This window comes from Aptenodytes forsteri, unplaced genomic scaffold, assembly GCF_000699145.1.
Source record: "Aptenodytes forsteri isolate BGI_AS27 unplaced genomic scaffold, ASM69914v1 Scaffold151, whole genome shotgun sequence".
In the NCBI taxonomy this organism is placed as follows: domain Eukaryota; kingdom Metazoa; phylum Chordata; class Aves; order Sphenisciformes; family Spheniscidae; genus Aptenodytes; species Aptenodytes forsteri.
This window is the reverse complement of record NW_008795939.1, coordinates 5299993-5317725: the sequence shown is the minus strand read 5'-3', so window position 1 is coordinate 5317725 and position 17733 is coordinate 5299993. Positions and strand designations below refer to the sequence as shown.

At 39.4% G+C, this 17733-nt stretch overlaps 1 protein-coding gene across 1 annotated transcript in view; it reads right to left on the bottom strand.

Annotated features, from left to right (window-relative positions):
• The window catches only part of RORB (RAR related orphan receptor B), a 93698-nt gene that overhangs the window by 16089 nt on the left and 59876 nt on the right, over positions 1 to 17733 (bottom strand). The window contains exons 5-8 of the mRNA XM_009285303.1: positions 4941 to 5062; positions 3520 to 3652; positions 1478 to 1585; positions 234 to 344 (exon numbers count right to left, since the gene is read on the bottom strand). Coding sequence (XP_009283578.1) covers positions 234 to 344; positions 1478 to 1585; positions 3520 to 3652; positions 4941 to 5062 — 474 coding nt within the window. The remainder of the gene's footprint in view (positions 1 to 233; positions 345 to 1477; positions 1586 to 3519; positions 3653 to 4940; positions 5063 to 17733) is intronic.

The following is a 17733-nucleotide window of genomic DNA, read 5'->3' as shown; positions in this document are numbered from 1 at the left end:
TATACATAAACTGGGGAAAGCTGGCCGGGGGAGCCGCTGCTCGGGGACTGGCTGGGGATCGGGGTGGGGGGTGGGGGGGAGTGAGCGAGCAGCTGCGTGGTGCTTAGTTGAGATTAAACCTGCCGACTGAGATTAAACCACGACAAGTTTAAACAGCTGTTTAAATAGGTAGAAATAGAGGTGGACAAGGATGGAAAGAAAAAATCATTGTGGTGTTTGGAATGAATAATTACCTGGTGATATCAGAACAGCAGATGAAAACAAGGCAATCTCCTCCTCAGTCAGCTGTAAGGAACATAAATTCTTTGCAAAGTCAAATGCTTCATTCACCAGATCATCAGAACCTGCAGACCACAGAGGACAAAATCAGTGCTAGAAATTTATCAGCCCTTCAACCTGCCATGAAAAGTGGACTGTTTTGGTGTCAAAAAAAGTTCTGAGTGAGCGTCTGTACTTCTAAAACAAGTGCCTTTCATCAGCTATTAAAATTCCACCTACCCCAAAAAGGTATCACTAAAACACCCATTGAAGCACAAAAATTATCCAGAATTAGGGGCACGACCTGTATAAAAATTGCACAGAGATCTTAGAAGAGGGTTTTCTTTGCCCAATGTGAAAATAAATGCTAGTTCTAAACAGATATTAAATCTAAGAGCTATGAATGACCAGTCCTAAATAACTTTCACATATATAATTTTATTAATTAACAGTACAAATATTTATGAAAATTTGTGAAAACATCATAAAGACCAAAATGAATTAACTAATGCACATTTATAAATGCTTAAACTTGTAAAGTAATGTTATGTTTATCCATATGCAAATAAGAAAAATATATACCTATATGATAAATGTATGTATTTGAAGCAAATAGCTCTCTTCGAGTTTGGCCCTGAATAAATTTCTGATAATGTATCAGTTTCATGGATGGGCAAAAGACATCCATTTAGCTATTAACATTTCAGGTAGCACTCAATATCATGTTGAGAAATGAAGCAATTGTTTCAATACGTGAATCTAAATGAGCTTAAAAGTTTCAGGCAAAACAGCATTTTAGGCAAGTCCTTTTCTATATATTTTGTTGTAGTTCATCATTTTAGTCCCCTCATTGCTGGGGCTAAAATTGCCTTCTGCAGGACACAATTAGTGGGAGTGATTTGATGTATCAAACTGAACTGTGAAGATAAACTGCTTGGCTCCTACCGTAAACTCAAGTTTTACCAAAACTTCAAATGGCAGAGTAAGAAATCTATCTGCAAAACCCTCATGCTGCTCTTCTTTATTACAAAAAAACACCTATCACTGCTAGCAGCTCGTGGAGTAACCTTTTTTCTTTTTCAGTTCCAGCCTAGAGATTAGGAGGTTTGGGGATTCAATATTTACTGGATATTTTCATTGTGGGTCACTATTTTCAGAAAGACAAATCTGTCACTCTGTAGCTCAATGTAATTGGTTGAAAAGAAGATGACCAACATACCCAAGGCTTTAAACATTTGCATCCCTCCATACTTTCCTTCAAACAGAACAGTATTGTTGAGTGGGTTGAAGGCACGGCACATTCTCACCAAAACCACTTCCAAGCAGCCTATCAGACATGAAAAAGAGCAAAAGTATGATACATTACTGTAAAATATCAGAATATAGGAAATTTTAAGAAAATATTTAGGAAGACATCAGTCATTAGAAACATCAGCAGGGATAGACACTCTTTGGAGGCATCTAGATGATATGTCTCTGAATGAGAGAAAAAAATATTTCTGTCTGCTTTGAGTATAGAAAGGGGTAATTTCTCCAGCCTAACCACCTTTTCTTTAGGCTGATTTTTCCCCCATTGCAGCAAATTGGCAGCATGGACTTAATCTGACTTTAGACCTGGGCAAATATTTTCAATTTGAAATATTTTATCCTGAAAATTAGGCATTTATTGAAACTCCTTTTTAATAATTAAACCTTTTTTATAAAAAAAACCCAGCTTCATTCAACATGTATATAAATCCCAGCTTCATTTGCCTGGAGTGGGAGAACATCGCAAAGTGTTTTAGAGAGAAAATAAAAGTTAAAGTACTGTCAAAAACACCCCTAAATTGGGTTTTACTTCTGTTTCCCTTGTTTTTCTTTCAGGTTTGGGAATAGCCAAAGGAACCCTTCTTCTTTTCTCCTTATCTTTCCCTATTATTTCCTAACTGCAAAAATACACAGTTTGGGAAAATGAAGGGAAACATTTTAAGCATCCCTTAACTAAATCCAAATCTCCTGTAAGAACAACTCTGAATCTGAGAATTCTTTTGCAGACATGCTTTTGAGTGAAACGTCCTGATTTTCTAGCTCCTGCTCAGCATTAACAGCAAAACAGAAAATAAAACCTGACATATTTATACATGCTGAAGCTAAACAGAGTTGTCTGAGAGTAAGGTCAAATATAACTATATCTTTTGCTGAAGGTGCAGTTGTGTTGTTAGCTTTGCCAGCCAAATGAAGAAAGTTACTTGGGGTGCACTGACATCTGCAGAATTTTTGAAATTAGTACGAGCTTTAAAAAAACAGTTCTCATGCTATGACTCCGTTTTTCCAGGCAGTTGCCTGTGTGTTCCCAGGGCCTCTGTATCCCTTCCCTTTGCGCCTGTGCCCACCGTCTCTGTCCAGCCCCACAATGAGCCACAGTTCTCTGTGTACAGAGTGCTGAATCACACTGGCTTTCAGCCTTAATGAAGAGGTCTATCTTGAAATAGGAAGTACTTCTTATGCTTTAATGAGCTGCCTCACACAGCATCCTGCCTTTTACACATGGAGGGAGCAAGAAACTGCTATGACAGGGTAAATGCAGTTAATTACCAGTAGCGGTTCACTTGGTCATAACATTTTGTCCTCCTGAGTTTGGTGGTGTTACTACATAGTCATGGTAAATCCTGTCATGATTCTTCCGGAGGACAGAAATTACCAAGTCCCATGACAGGGAAGGAAACCCTTTTCCCTTGCCCTTATGCACACACGTGCACACCCAGGCACGTGCAGAGAGCAAGGCCAGAGCACACCACCGTAATCCGCTCTCATTTATTCTGAAACCAACTGGAGCCAGCAGGGATTTTCCCTCCTGTGCACTGGCTGGAGGGTATTTCTGTAGTCTCATTAAAAAGATTAGAGATGACCACAGAGGCAGGCCCCGGTGAGCCTGCATTCGTTTCACTAATGACAAGTGGGGATTTTACAGGGTGGCAGATGACTGATTTGACCAGCTCAGTTTGCAGGGTCCTTCCACCACGTGTCAGGTTGGAGACTGCAGTTTCTGCAACGATTGTGTGTGAACGTGTACTTAACAACTACAACTGACAGTAGAGGGAAGGGGATCAGAAGGCAGTAACATGATTAATGTGGAAAAATATGGAAGGGTTAGTGTAGCTAATGAAACAGACTGAAATTAGGGCTCCTTCAAAATTAAAATGATTTGTAGAACAAGACAGCAGAGCACATTTCTAATGTGCTGGGTGCTAAACCAGTCTCGAGCCTCTGGTGTTTACCCACCTGACTTAAGAAGGAGAATTTGGTCATTCTGGCAGAGCTCCATGAAGCCTGTTATGCGCTTTGCAAACTCCACCACATACTGGATAGCGTGGGTGATCTGAATGGCACACTGCTGCCACAGAGCTTCTCTGGTCTTCCGGGAAAACATGGAAATGCAAAGCAGTGAGCAAGCGGGTTCATCAGTGCATTAAGTTCTTCAGGTGGCCTTGCAGAAAGGCGCATTCCTCAGACTACCCCCCAGTCCCCAGGCAGAGCTAGCAGCATCTCTGCTTCTCAAGGTACCTGACACTTTTCATTAGAAGGCTGTTTTCACAAGCCAATTGCCCCAGTGATCTGAACTCTGGCATTGCCTCTTCAAAGGGGGAGAATGCATTGTCCAATGTTAAAATGTGATTCTAATGTTGGCTTTTGTGCAAGATAGACAAACAGTGGCACAAACAATGTAAACATCCCAGAGTACTCTCAGGGAAGAAGTGGCCCAGTGCTATTAAGTTATCCAACAGAATATTTTTGCTAGTTTGAAAGTTAAAATAATGTATAATTAAAGTATCGTTGCAATCTGAACACTGATTGTGTCAAAATTTTGTTTCCTTGATAATAATTTTCCTTGCACACACAAGTGTGCAAATGTAAACTGATGCTCTTGGTTTGCATGCCACAGCTCTGCAAGCTGTGGCCTATTTTTATTTTTGCTAATACTGCATAGCCCCTCAGCTTTCAAAGAACAAGCTGGACTCTCTTCCATCTCTTGCGTGATCAGCTAATGTGCCAGCTGAAATCTGATTCAAGAATCATTGCTAGTGATGTTGGCACAAGAGGCACAAAGATTTCTGTTGACTGGACTACATTTGAAGAGGTGCCAGTGGGAAATAGTCTGAACTTGACCTGAGAATGTCAGAGGTAGAACAAAAATGTAGTGTAATGAGATCATTTTTCCACCCAGTTTTGAACAACTTCAATTTAAGGAGTACTTCCAGTTTGTCATTATCTGGTTTCTATAAGTGACAGATATTTGTTACTCACATAAAAAGGTGATGTGTTTTCAAAATGGTAAGGAAACAAAGTTAGGTTGTCTTATTTTCTTAAAATCCTTACAGCAGAGGATCCAATCCTGACCACATTAAAGTCAACTGAATTTCTGCATGAAGTTTAGACCTGTGATTCCAAGCAAAGCATGGAATACTGGATTCCATAACCATGCCTGAGCTTTGACATTAGCAAACATCCCAATATGCTGGAAAGCTGCTGCTTCTTTTTATGAAGTGTCACTCCTTTGCTTTCAGTAACCAGCTCCTCAAAGATATTAAAAAAACTATTTTGACCTATATGAAACTCATCAGCATATCCTTGCCAAATACATTACACTGTTAACAATTTCAAACCATAGGGAGCAGAAGAAGCAACATATTACAGGATTGTACCTTGCTCTGATAAACCTTAATTTCTTCATATGTGTGAGTCTGCCACGCTAGCTGGTGTAGTTCCTCCATCGTATATTGACATGTCTCCAAATGAGATTTAATGATATTCTGTGCAATTCGATCTGCGAAGAGGAGAATAAAAAATAGCTTGCATGAAACAGTGAACAGTGGTTTGCAATAGCAAAATGTTGAAAACATTAAAGTTGTTGGAAAATGCAGATTTAAAAAAAAAAATCTTTTCTTTCCAATGCTACCTTTCTCATTATTTTATTTCTGAAGATGACTGTTATAAAATGTTTCAGTATTCAACCCACAGCCAAAGGATGCTTGATAAATAGTGGATCTGCACATGAAAATAACATTGAATCTTGTGAAACTATTCAGATTCTTTCATTCTGGAAGTAAATTTTTTTTTCCCCTGTGTTTAAATAAATGTCATTTGGAAACCCTGGTTACTTGATGACTTCTGTCTGCCCCAAGCCCGTGCAGCTGCCTAGCTCTGGCTGCTCAATCCTGACATGGGCATTTGCATTACCTTAGGGTGACTCATATCAGAGAAACAGGAAACAGGTCTCCTCTTTTTTCGCAAGTTAGTTTTCAGCTGGATCAATTTCTGATTGAGGTCAATGAACACAAACATGGAGACTGGTGTTAGCAGGAGGTGAAAGCTAGAACTAGTATCCTGGCTTTTAGAAGGAGACATCGGGGGAATAGGTCTCACATACAGGATTAAGTTATTCTGAAATTGCAGCCTTAGAAACTACTGCATAACATGGAATGCAGGATGCAAGGGGAAAGGGAAACATTCAATTCCGGTCTGAGATCCCACTGAAACCAAGAGTAAACTTCTCAAGGAAGTATTTTAAAGTAGATCTTTGCCCTTTAAGCCACTCGAGTAGATTAAAAAGATTTTCACAAAAACTTCCAACATGAATTCATTAACACTGGAAGTTGAAATGTCTTGATAAAACATGCTACAGAAATGTGGTGATTTCTTATTTTGCAGCTTTGAGACCTGTAAGTCTAATGAAGCTTAGTGCTTCAGCCTGAAGACATTGATTAAGCTGAATGCCTTTTAAACAATGGAACAAAGTCGAAGTCACAGAACTGAACTGAAGCCCTTGTGGCAGAACGGGCATTTCGCAGAGAACATGTTTGTCAGAAAAGAAAGGACATTGACAATGCATTAGCCAAACCTGAGCATGGGAAGTAGAAAGAACTAGGAATGTCATCGTTTATTCATTCACATCCTCAACAGTTTGCCTACAGTGGGTGGATCTGGTGCTTGGAGTCCCAAAATAACACTGTTTCTTTGGCCAAATGTTGACTGAATTTAAAAACAGTAGCAAGAAGGAAAGCTTAAAAATGAATGTAAACATGTATATGCTCCCTGCAATCGCTGCTATAGAGGTGTTATTTAAAGGAGAGATGCCTGCACTATTGTCAACAGCTAATAAGCTGAGACTCAGTGGAAAGGTGCTGAAGAAAACACGAAAGAGTTCCAGGTTTTTGTAGGAACAATAAAACCTGCTCAATTCAATCTTTACAAGTATTCCTTTAAAGGTCAACACTATCTTTAAGTTTCCTGATGGAAGAATTGACTCAGGCATAAAGATAACTAAAAGTATATATTAGTGAGTACAGGGATCTATCCATCATTCTTTTATGGAAGGTTGGATGCAAGCCTTAACCCATGATGGTAAGCTGTTGCATTTTATAGTAAAAACCTTACAGATAAATGGCCATGTTGGAATAAAGGGATGATGAATTTAAACAGATTTTTTTTAAAGGCCCAACAAAGGTTTATTTGCATTTCTTTAACCAAGAAAAGCAAGTAAACCCCACCTTTTTTAGAAGATCAAATTTTAAAGGCCCAACAAAGGTTTATTTGCATTTCTTTAACCAAGAAAAGCAAGTAAACCCCACCTTTTTTAGAAAGATCAAATTTCAGATGTTTACCCCATATTGTTCTATTTAAAGTACAGTTTTAACAGCATCATCTTTCTGGAAACATCCTTAGCCACAGTAAACCTGACTGCAGAAGTTAAGCTCAAGCTATAGGTTTTGTCACTTATGTTCCTGGAAGGATTTAACCAGACAGAACTGAGGTATGGTCAGAAGAACATTTAGGCCTTGTATCTAAAACACCAGTGAAAGAAACATGATTTCAACTTGTATTACACTTCTGCAGCCTGAATGGTGAAGGATTTTTCTTTCTGCACCCATTGGCTGGTCTTTTCTCTCTTGCGCTTCCTAGCCCAGCTCTCCTAGCCTCACCATTTGTTACAAAAGCTGGAACTAGTCACATTCTTGACATAAAGAAAATGCTTACAATAAATACCTCAAATACTTTAATATTACTGCATAGACAGATTTTGAATCAGGTAAGGTGATCTGATGCCAACAATCTGAAAAGAAGACCTTTTCATTTCTCTGACCTCAAAATATGCTTGGTTAGCAGTTCTACATTAGTGTAAAGATCCTCAGCCCCTCTCCTTTTCCTACCATTTATGTATTTACCTTAGGACCAAAGACCTGACAAACTCTTCAGGGTTTTGTAGGGATGGCATCCTGTCTTTTACCCCCATACATCTTTTCCTTATGTAGTTGTGCTGATGTTGAGCTGACATTAAAATCCATTTAGATGTGCAAAGGCCTAGGGCAATTGCAGTAAGCAGCAGCTCCGAATGCTGACATCCAAAGAGGAATCAGGTGCAAGACAGACTCAAAACTCTTTCGCTGCAGGCTAGGGATGGCTGAGTGTGTGATGGAAAGGGTACACTGAGTCTCAGGGGAGGAGGGCAGTGTGTGATGGAAAGGGTACACTGAGTCTCAGGGGAGAAGGGGACTGCTCATTCAGCATAAGCAGCAGAGGAGACTGCTTGCTAACACTCAGTGCTGGAGTCCCTGGAAGGAGCTTTATGCAAATATAGCATACACTGTGTGTGCAGAGCTGACATGATGCAAAAAGTAAAGGAAGTATAAGCTTGTCTCGGCTTCTCAGATGGTCCAGCAACAGAAGACCCAATGCAGGTAGAGCAAAGAATATCACTCTCAAAGGGTTTCAAAGACCATAGTCTTTTTTTTCTGACATTTTCAGATTTTAGCTTCTTTTCACTAATGAAGTTGGAGTCGGTACACATCTTGGCAAATCCCATGCAGAAAGAAGTTCCTAAACTGCTGGGAATAATGTACTAACATCTAATGTAAACCTGACCTGTCACATGGCACAGGTACTGTGCTGTACCCAAAATATGATACCTTTCTGTGAGACCTGGCAGCTCTGAATCACTGCTGGTGACTGAGTTAAACAGATTAATTCTTTTAGTAGAACTAGAAAGAAAGGGACAATGAGGAAAGAAAGCAAATAGCTTCATACAGTGGGAAGAGAGCTATTGCCTTAATGCAGAGGCTGTGGCCTCAACCCTATGGAGGTACCCTGCTGAGGTGATGCTCAACAGCCATGTCTCTCCTGTTCTCCAGGCTAGAAGAGTCCATGACAGTTACAGTACGCATCGAGTCTTGACTTTTGTTCATTTTGTTTTCAAAAATCTTGAGCCAGAGATTTCAATGGTTCCTGTATACTGGGAAGCCGCACGGACACAACTAGGAATCCTGTTTGGATGGGCTGCAAGGACTATGAAAGACAACTCCATTTTTGTGACCTCAGTGTGAACTGCATTTCTGCTTGAAATGTTATCAGCCTCCATTTTACATAAGTTACAGCAGGTTTGTGAGGTTCTTTTTATGAAAAGAAAAACAAAAGAGATGATGCTGGCCACTCAGGTGTGAGAATCAAAGTCTGCAACATTTTATTTTACAAGCACCAACAGCTGCAATTGTTGAGAGAAAATTAATAATACCAACCGAAAGAATTACTGAGCCTGCATGATAGTACACCACCAGCATTATAGTAACAACTACAGCTGTAAACTGCAGGCTTTGTAAAGCTTATCTGCCATAGTATGTAAACACAAACATAGACTAGGTGCTTTACTCCTCCCCTTTTGTCTATATACTGGGTTATTATATTAGGGCTATATCTCCTACCATGCATCATGATCACTTGATACTACATGATACCACAGGGAATCTGAAAGCCACAGCATATCCTAGCAGATTGACTCCGTCTGGGAAACATGGCCCACAGAAAATAACGTGTTCCCAATGTCTGAACTCCAGCATACCCTGTGACATGGAAGCATTTACATTAGATAGCTTGGTTCTAAATTTGAAGATTACTTAGTATTGGTACCTTGAAATTTTTCATGGAAAGCAGACACTTTTTGTACAAATGCTATGTTTCATTAAAAAAAAAAAAAGTATTTGCTTCCAGAGAGATAAACCAGAAACAACATAATCAAGCAAACAGTCAATAGTTGTAACCAATATGAGGTCTTGAAAAATCAGAAATACTCAAACAAGATATATCCTGGAATGACCACTTATATTTCATTTCTGCCCTGCATATATCTGACGGGTTTTCTATAATGGCCCACTATGCTAGCTGTAAAGTCTTGTCCATTCTTAGGGATGACAAGGAAACCTACATATTGTTGGTTGGCGCAGCTGGAGAGCAGAAACGCGAGAGGTTGGGCTGGCCTCCGCACGGGCCCCGCAGCGGGTGGGAACGCTGCCCTTCCTGTCACAGCAGCTTGGGTACTACTGTTGAGGCCCTGAAAGGTGCCAGCTGGACGGGGAGATAAATTAACTGGGATTTTGCAATGCAGCAGTGTAAAAAAAAAGTCAAACGTGTAGTAGGAGATGTCCAGAAGCAGCTGAAAATTGCACATCAGGAAGCTGAAAGATTATCTGTCAAAAAGATCTGTTCTTATTCAGAGAAAAAATTGTGGGTTTCTTGAAAGAAATACTGTGTGCCTGTATGTAATTTTATGGTCTGTGACATGCAATTCGTCAGACAAGATGGCCTCAATGCCTACGACTAGATGGAGCAACAAAAATGTAACAGATATACAGGTACTGTGGGTGAAACAAAGGCTGTACAATGTGCAAGGAAGCATGGTAACAGAATAAACAAACATCTACAGGATGTGCTCCTGGGCTTGTGGTTCAGTGGTTACGAATTAGACTGTTGAGGCCAATACCTGAAAGAGGCCACGTGCAAATATTGATGGGAACTGTCCTAAAGCATAACAAGGGATCTCACCGGTGCTAACAGAATTAAATGAAGCTATCAGGGAAAAGCAGCATCTGAAGGGTGAAATGTCGAATATAGGACACAGACAAGATAGGGATGAGGAGGACCACGAGAGGTCAATGCTGTTTTAGCAAAAGAAATGGCTTTTAAATTTAGCCTGGCCTACCTAAAACTACAGAGAGAACAAAAAGACTTGATTCTGTGAGGATGGCCCAGTGAACAGTGAAGTAAGCTATACCACAGTTAGTGCAACAAACCCATCCTGGTTTCTTACAGACGTGTCAAATACCGCTTGCCATTCCCTCTCTGACCTCTCATCCCCTGTGTTTGCCTGGGTAAGAAGCACCATGAACGTGTACGAGGGGATGGTCCGCTCAGGCCAATTGGCCAGCAGCCACCGCCTTTTGGGGGGAACATGGGCCTGGGTCACGGCTTCAGCCTTCCCCTAAGGTTGTCTGTCTCCTTCATCTGCTGAGTAGCCTCTTTTCCAAAGCTGGTGGGAACCCAAGTGCCTGAGATCTCTGTTTCCTTCATTGAAGCTGGACAGTAGCTAAAGAAGTATTGGATGGTCCTGAAAGAAGGACCGGGCAGACAGCAAGACTGCAAAAGGCCTATTCCATCAGCAAAACAGGCCAAAAGCATATGTTGCAAGGGAAAAGCAGCCGTGCACAAGCTATACACCCCTTGCATAAACTTGGGACTACAGCTCACAACTTCCAGAACAGCAAATGACCTTTTCTGTTTCCAGTTTTGGCTACTCTGCTGGGCTTTTCTTTTTTTTTCCCTTTCTTTTTTTTCCCCCTACTGTAATTTCTTATTTTAGATTTCACCTCACAAAAGGCACTCTCCAAAGGTTATGATAGCTCAAACATGTATTGCACCAGTGGGTTACTTAAATCCTAAGTACATACAGAAAACTGAACATTGCAACCTAGATAATATAAATCAGCATAGCACAGACCTGCAGGGGTCTATCACCAGCTGATGAATCAGTCCTGCCTTTTTCAGACATTTCCTTGTAATATTCAGAGATCTCAAACTACAATACTGAGGAAAAACTCCAACTTGGGGTCAAGTACAATGCTGGTGGGAATGGGTGTAATAACTCCATGGACTGCACACAACATTCACCAGCTGTGAATTTGGCCTGCTAAGTGGAAATTATCCACAGCACTCGGCAGTGTCTGTTTCCTACAGACTCTTTAGTTCTTTCATTTGTCTCTCTTTTCTCAGGAGAGACTCTAGTTTTTCTCAGCATTCCCTTCTTTTGCACTGGGAACTGAAGAACTTTGAAGTGTGCCTCCTAAAACACTGATAATCATTCTCAATTAAAATGAATAATGAATTTTTAATTTGCCACTTACCCTTAGGATCCAGCTGAGTAGCTAAGAGCTCATCTCAGCTTATATCCTAAGTTGAGCTCTCGCAGGGATCCACTGTGAATGAATGCTGCAATAACACCACAGCTTTGGCTGGCTGCTGTAAGCATGCATATCAGTTCGTACAACTATCAAAACTCCAGCTAGACATTCAAAATAAAATCTCTGTTCTAGGACCCAAAATAATGCCAAGCTAGTATCAGATCAACACCCTTCTGTACCCTAATTCAAGGGTATTATGACGGCAAAATGAAAAGTTTTGCAAACTGGTTTCATTACACAGATTACCTCAACAAATTCTTAGACAGTAGTAGAGGCAGTGATGCAGAGAATAAAGCAAAAGTATGTCTTGTGGTTGCTGTCAAACATCAATAATGGGTCCCAATGTTTTTTAAATAAACTGGCTGAAAAGTCTGGGCTTTTTTCACAGAAAAGCAGGAACACTTTTTCCTAAAAGTGGTTGCAAAAATCTCATCCCATTTTTCATCTGTCCCTGGCATTCTCAATGTCATAATGCACAAAAGATTTCCCTTTCAAAAACTGTTATAGATAGACTAGCAAGTTTCATAACCCCCCATTTGTTTAATAAATTTGTAACACTACACAATATGCAGCCTAGCAAGATGATATGAAACATTAAAACACCCATATGAGACTAGAAGAGCTTGAATTGAGTTCAGGAATAACCCTCCCTTGTGTTCAAGTTATTGAATGCTTACTGTCAGGAGCAGATTGCATATTGAGGCAATGTTATGTGTGTGAATTCTGTATTCTCTCTCCCTTTGCAATAAATGTTTCATTTGCCTTTCAAAAAAATGCTAATAAATTACAAGAAATGACAATACAATAGAATGAAGTCCTAATCTGGAGAAACCTAGAGGACGGACCCAGAATTCTGTTAAATCCTGGAGGATCTTTATAAATGCTTAAAGGTCTCCACTTAATAATACTCTTCCTGGGTATCAGCCAATTTAGTAAAAAACATGTATTTTGTAGTAATTAGAAATCATTTAGCTAGCAGCAAAAGCACTAACCAAGGCAATAGCTAGAGCTTACAGGACATGGACTCTACAGGCACCATATAATTATCACAAATTTATGGAGATGAGCTGTTTCCTAACTTCTTCCAGCATAGCTTACACAAAGAGATCTTTATGTTAAAATTGAGACTGTTCTGAAACAAAAATGTGGTTTCATTTATGACAATTAAGCAAACATTGCTTGGAGTGGACATTGTTCACTATGAAACCTAGAAATATGCATAGAACAATTGGAATATTAAGAGTTTTAAACTAGAGTTGGAAGGGTTTGCCCTGTCACAGTCTGCAAAAGGCTGGGAGAGGTTAGACATATTTTAGCACTTCTTTCACTGTCACAGGCTTACATTTAGCTTTTTATAAAGATTTTAAGCAGTCTAGGTGTAGAAATACTTTAAAAAGTAATGACAAAACATTCTACGATGGTTCTATTTTCTTGTAGTGTGGCAACTGAGTCGGATCAAAGTGGTGTCAGTGTATAGTGTCAGAAAGTGAAACAACTTGGTTACCATAAGCAATGCCAGAGATTTCACTGATCAAGAGAAAAAATGTCCATACAGTCAAACAGGAACACAAGACAGTGCTCCATGCTTTAATATCTTGCTTTTACTGTTCCAATTTACATGTGACTTTCACCCCCGCAAGACTACTGCACTATAAAAACTGTGTTCTGATAATCAGTTTGAGCATTGTCTGAGCCCCGTGTCTTGTTGCATTGCATTTTTCCACTAAACACATCAATGTGCCTCTCCCGTGTGTTTCACTCCAACTTTTTCTCGTATCTTTTCACTCTTGTATAAAAGAATTGTCGTTGTTCTGTGAAATAAAGTATCAAAACTGAATGGACTGAAGAAAGACATTACTTACAGAGCTGGGAACAACACCACAAACTGCATAACAAGCAGAATTACATTATTCTCAAGAATAAGGTGGCAAGTAGTGAAAAGCATGAAGTGAGTGATGAAACCTGCCAGACAGAAGGCACGCACAGTGAGAAAGTGAACTATGGTCGCAGGAAGTCAAACTTAGGATGTTGCATGTGTACTGGGAAAGAAAAAAAATTGTAAAACCAAGCTTCTGTTGGCTTCCTTGTGCCTGAGGATTAAAGAACGATTGAACAGTGTTGTCCAGGATGACAAAGAAATACAGTATGGACCCCAGATGAAGCTCTCAGAAAGCAGAAGGTAAGCATGCATATTGTCAGTGCTGACTGCCCAGAAACAGCATATACAAACATTAAGGACAGGGAGCACTGACACTGAGATAAGGGGGTTGCTCAGATGAGGAAGTAAGCAACATATCACTATGAATTCAAACCACACCAATTTTTGCAGATAGTGTGCCACTTCCATATACTACAGTGATTCCTAAATCATCACTGCCTTGCCCTTTTGATTCTCATCTGCAGCGCTATGTTTGTCTCCTTGTGGGTTGTGTGTGAGACACAACCCTGCAAGACAACATCCTTCACATATCCCAGGCCCTCCAGGTTCTGGCACTTGCTGCGGCCTTCTCTTTTTGATGGTTTCTTGCAGAAAGCCAGTTACCATTTCTTCTGCTATTGACATTGCTGCTCTGAAGCATACAATAGGGACTCAGCCTATTTCTACGACTGGCAGCAACAGCATGCCTCGGTACTCGTTATACTATTAGCTTCACATTGATCTTTTTGTGTGTTTTCTAAACTGACAATATTCACAGCACAGTGCTATTCCTGAGAAGATTGTCATGATATACGGTAATATATGGGATGTATGATATGGTATTTTACATATTTTGACTGCTACAAATGGTTGCTTTTTAACTGCTTTTTGGATTCTCAATAGACAACATATTTTGTCAAGTTTCGTTATGCAAGAAAATATTCCTATCTTTTGAGAAAAGGAGGAATTTTATATACTTGCTTTAATGGATTAGAAAGATACCCCCTTTAAAGAACTATATTATCATGCTTTAGAAATGTAAGCTATAGATAAGGTTGTTTTTAATACCGTTTAATGCATCTTTTTAATTCATTTGTAAAACAATCTGAAAAGTAAGTAAAACAGAACAAAAGGTCACAAAATGTTCCCCATCCTTAATCTCAGTTAAAAGATGTCACTGATTTTATTAATTTAATTGCTTAATCCAGCTGCTTATATTGTTTAAATAGTCATAACCACAATTAAGATGGGACCTCATTGTCTTCGGTGCTGCAGGAAAACACAGTCAGTAGAAAACTTTTTTTTCTTGAAAACATGCATCATATGCCAGAAGTAATTAAACTTTACCTCTCTGTGAACAGAACTCTTGATTGTATTCCCACTTGCAACACTTATCCCCACAATAAACATAAACGGCAATATTTAAAATGGCATTTTCTGCAGCATCTATAGTACATGGTCTGTAATGTGATCAAACCCCAGCTAGGAACACTGCCAATGGCCATCATTGGTAAAATTATTGTGATGTTACTAGTTGGCCTGCATTTGATATATTAATTGACTTAACTGAAAGAGAAGTCAAATTGCGTTCAGAAATAGCCAAAAAGCTTTATAATTTGCAGGAAAACCCAGTCTGAGTAATACTTTTAGACTATCTACTGCATTTTCAAATAGTTTTAGATAATTGCTTTACTGTATGAATTTGAACTAGAGTTAGCACATTGCATCATGCTTATTGAACTGCTATAATTTGTGTTAAGTATAGTCAAGCAGGACTACCAGAACCAACATGCGACAGAGCCGAAGTCCACTGCAGTTACTGTGAGGCAGTGGATGCTCGGTGATTTGAAAATCACAGGGTGAAAAAACTGGTGCTTAAATATAGTACCTTCTAGAAAACAGTCTTTATTTTCTAAATCTACATCAAGACTTCTAGCACAAACTGTGCCCTCCCTAAGTCTTCTTAAATCAGTAAGTGCTAAAATATACACTTAGTAAAAGAAAACAACATAATCAGTTATTTATGAACATTTTGATCATTTAAACTACAGGGTTGGGCAACATAAACTCATTAAAGCCTTTATGTAAATCTGTAATTAGGCTGGTTTTGGTCTAAATTTGCAAATAAAGAGAGATTACTAATTTGGAGGTGGGAAAAGATAGAACTAGAAAATTTTACAAACTTTCAAAAATATTACATTTTTCCCAACATTTCTGCCAAATTATTTGTTGATTTTATTGGTTAAATTTATTTCTAAATATATGCTTAAAAAATCAGAATCTACAATTATAAAAAACCACCCTTCACTCCAGCATCAGTTCAGCTAGAATGCTTCAGCATCATAATGTTCTAATTTATTCCTTCTCTTTTCTGTCCATTTTTTATGAAGTTGAAGCGCTTCCTAACGGAACAACGCTGTCAAATTAGTTTTAAATCTTGCCATTCTCTGTTCTTCTTGAGTGTACGAAAAGGGGAAAAAAAAAAATTAGTTTAAAAAAATAGCAGAAGTTCTAAGTTTTGTCACATGAACTGAAATGAGTACAGAACTGTAATATTAATTTATTCTGATTGCCACCTTTAAATAGGTAATGACGGTAAGATATAGTACCCTAAGGGGTTCTGCGCAGAAATGCACACGCTGCACATTTTTAATTGCTCACTAGATGGCAACATTGCTCTGCTGAAATACAGCTGTAAGGCTGTCGACACCTGCCCTGCAAAATTTGACTACCACCTTGGAAGGAGGGATATTAAGCTATGGCTTAGAAAAAGAGGCAAAGAAACGTTACGCAGGATAACAGTCACAAACCCATCATTTCTGCTTCACTGTGTGATGGGCAGTGGCCTTGTAAAGGGAACATCAACATAGACATTGTTAATGTCACCTTAGGTATAGCTTTTAGAGTTCATTGCATTTTGAGTGTGCTGGTCCCTACAGTGTCCCTTCAAATAACATCTAACTGACCAATACATGTTCAGTAAGCTGTCCATTAACACTTGATTTGGCACAGGGAACAAATCCTGGAGGTACAGAGAAAGGAGTTAAAGAATAGTAATAAATAATGCTTATCACAATTGGAGGAGTGCTTTTGCAACCTTCAGCAGCAAGGCACAGCATACTTTTTAAGACATCAGTCTGAAGCTGGTATGTATATTGCATATGCAACATACAGTGCTGTGGACATCCATGAACAGTATAGTCATGGAGGAATAAACTAAATTCTTCTGAAGTTAATGGGAAGATTTCTACGGAAAGGAGAAAGGTGTGGGACTGGCTTTCAAATATATCCTCAGCAAAGGAGTTGAGAATGTTTCCATGTGAAGACGTCCTCTCAGGATGGGATAGTGAATGAACTAAATGCTAAGCTCCTGCTCATACAATATTGCAGCAATGGAAATTTAATAACTTTACAGTATGTAAAGTTGTTCGCTGTAGGTCCTGAGATGAATGTATGAACCCACCTAAATTACAGCTTACCTGTGCAAGGGGTGTCATTTGCAGTTACCAAGGTGGCTTTTGCTTTACATACCCATCCTGAGCCAGTCTTTAAAACATTTTGAAGGTTTTGCTTTACTGTCATGTTCCAGTCAATGGGTCAGGATCAAAAGAGCGGTGTGTTATGGTGGGTTTGGCGAGTAGGGCACATGATGCCTCCTTCAATTCTCATCATGTGGCTGCCCCAGTGAGCTATTGCCCACCTTAAGATACACACAGCAGAGCAGGATCAGAGGGGCTGGGAAAAAGGAAGATCAAGCCTGAGCCTACCAACCTTACTCACTATTTGACTTTAATTTTGGTAGAAATGTAAGCTCTCCAAGCCATTGGGTACCTTCAAATAGAGCCGATGTTGAAGAAATGCCATGTAAATATACCTAAGCAACACTTTCTTCTGTAATTACAGAGGCTGGGTTATGTGACCTCCTGTACGCTCTAGTGGTGCCTTATTGGCTACCTAAATACACACAGCTATAGGGCGCTCTTCAATTTGTCCTGAGTGAACCCTTAACCAATCTGTTTTCTCCACAACAGTGTTCACTAATAATTTTTTCTCATCTTAAGAAATCATAGGCTGGTAATCTCAACTGCAGTCAAGGCAGGGAAACCTTTCCGTTAACTTTTACAGGCTAACATTTGAGCCACATACTTTGTGAGGAAAATGCAATGCTTAGCTCAGTGACAGATAATATTATGCACATATATTTAAACAAGATGGTCTTTAATTTGACCAAGTCTAAAAATAAGCCTTTAATACCTGCTAATTTAAAATCACACTTGGGAGCAAATGTTGCTGTCC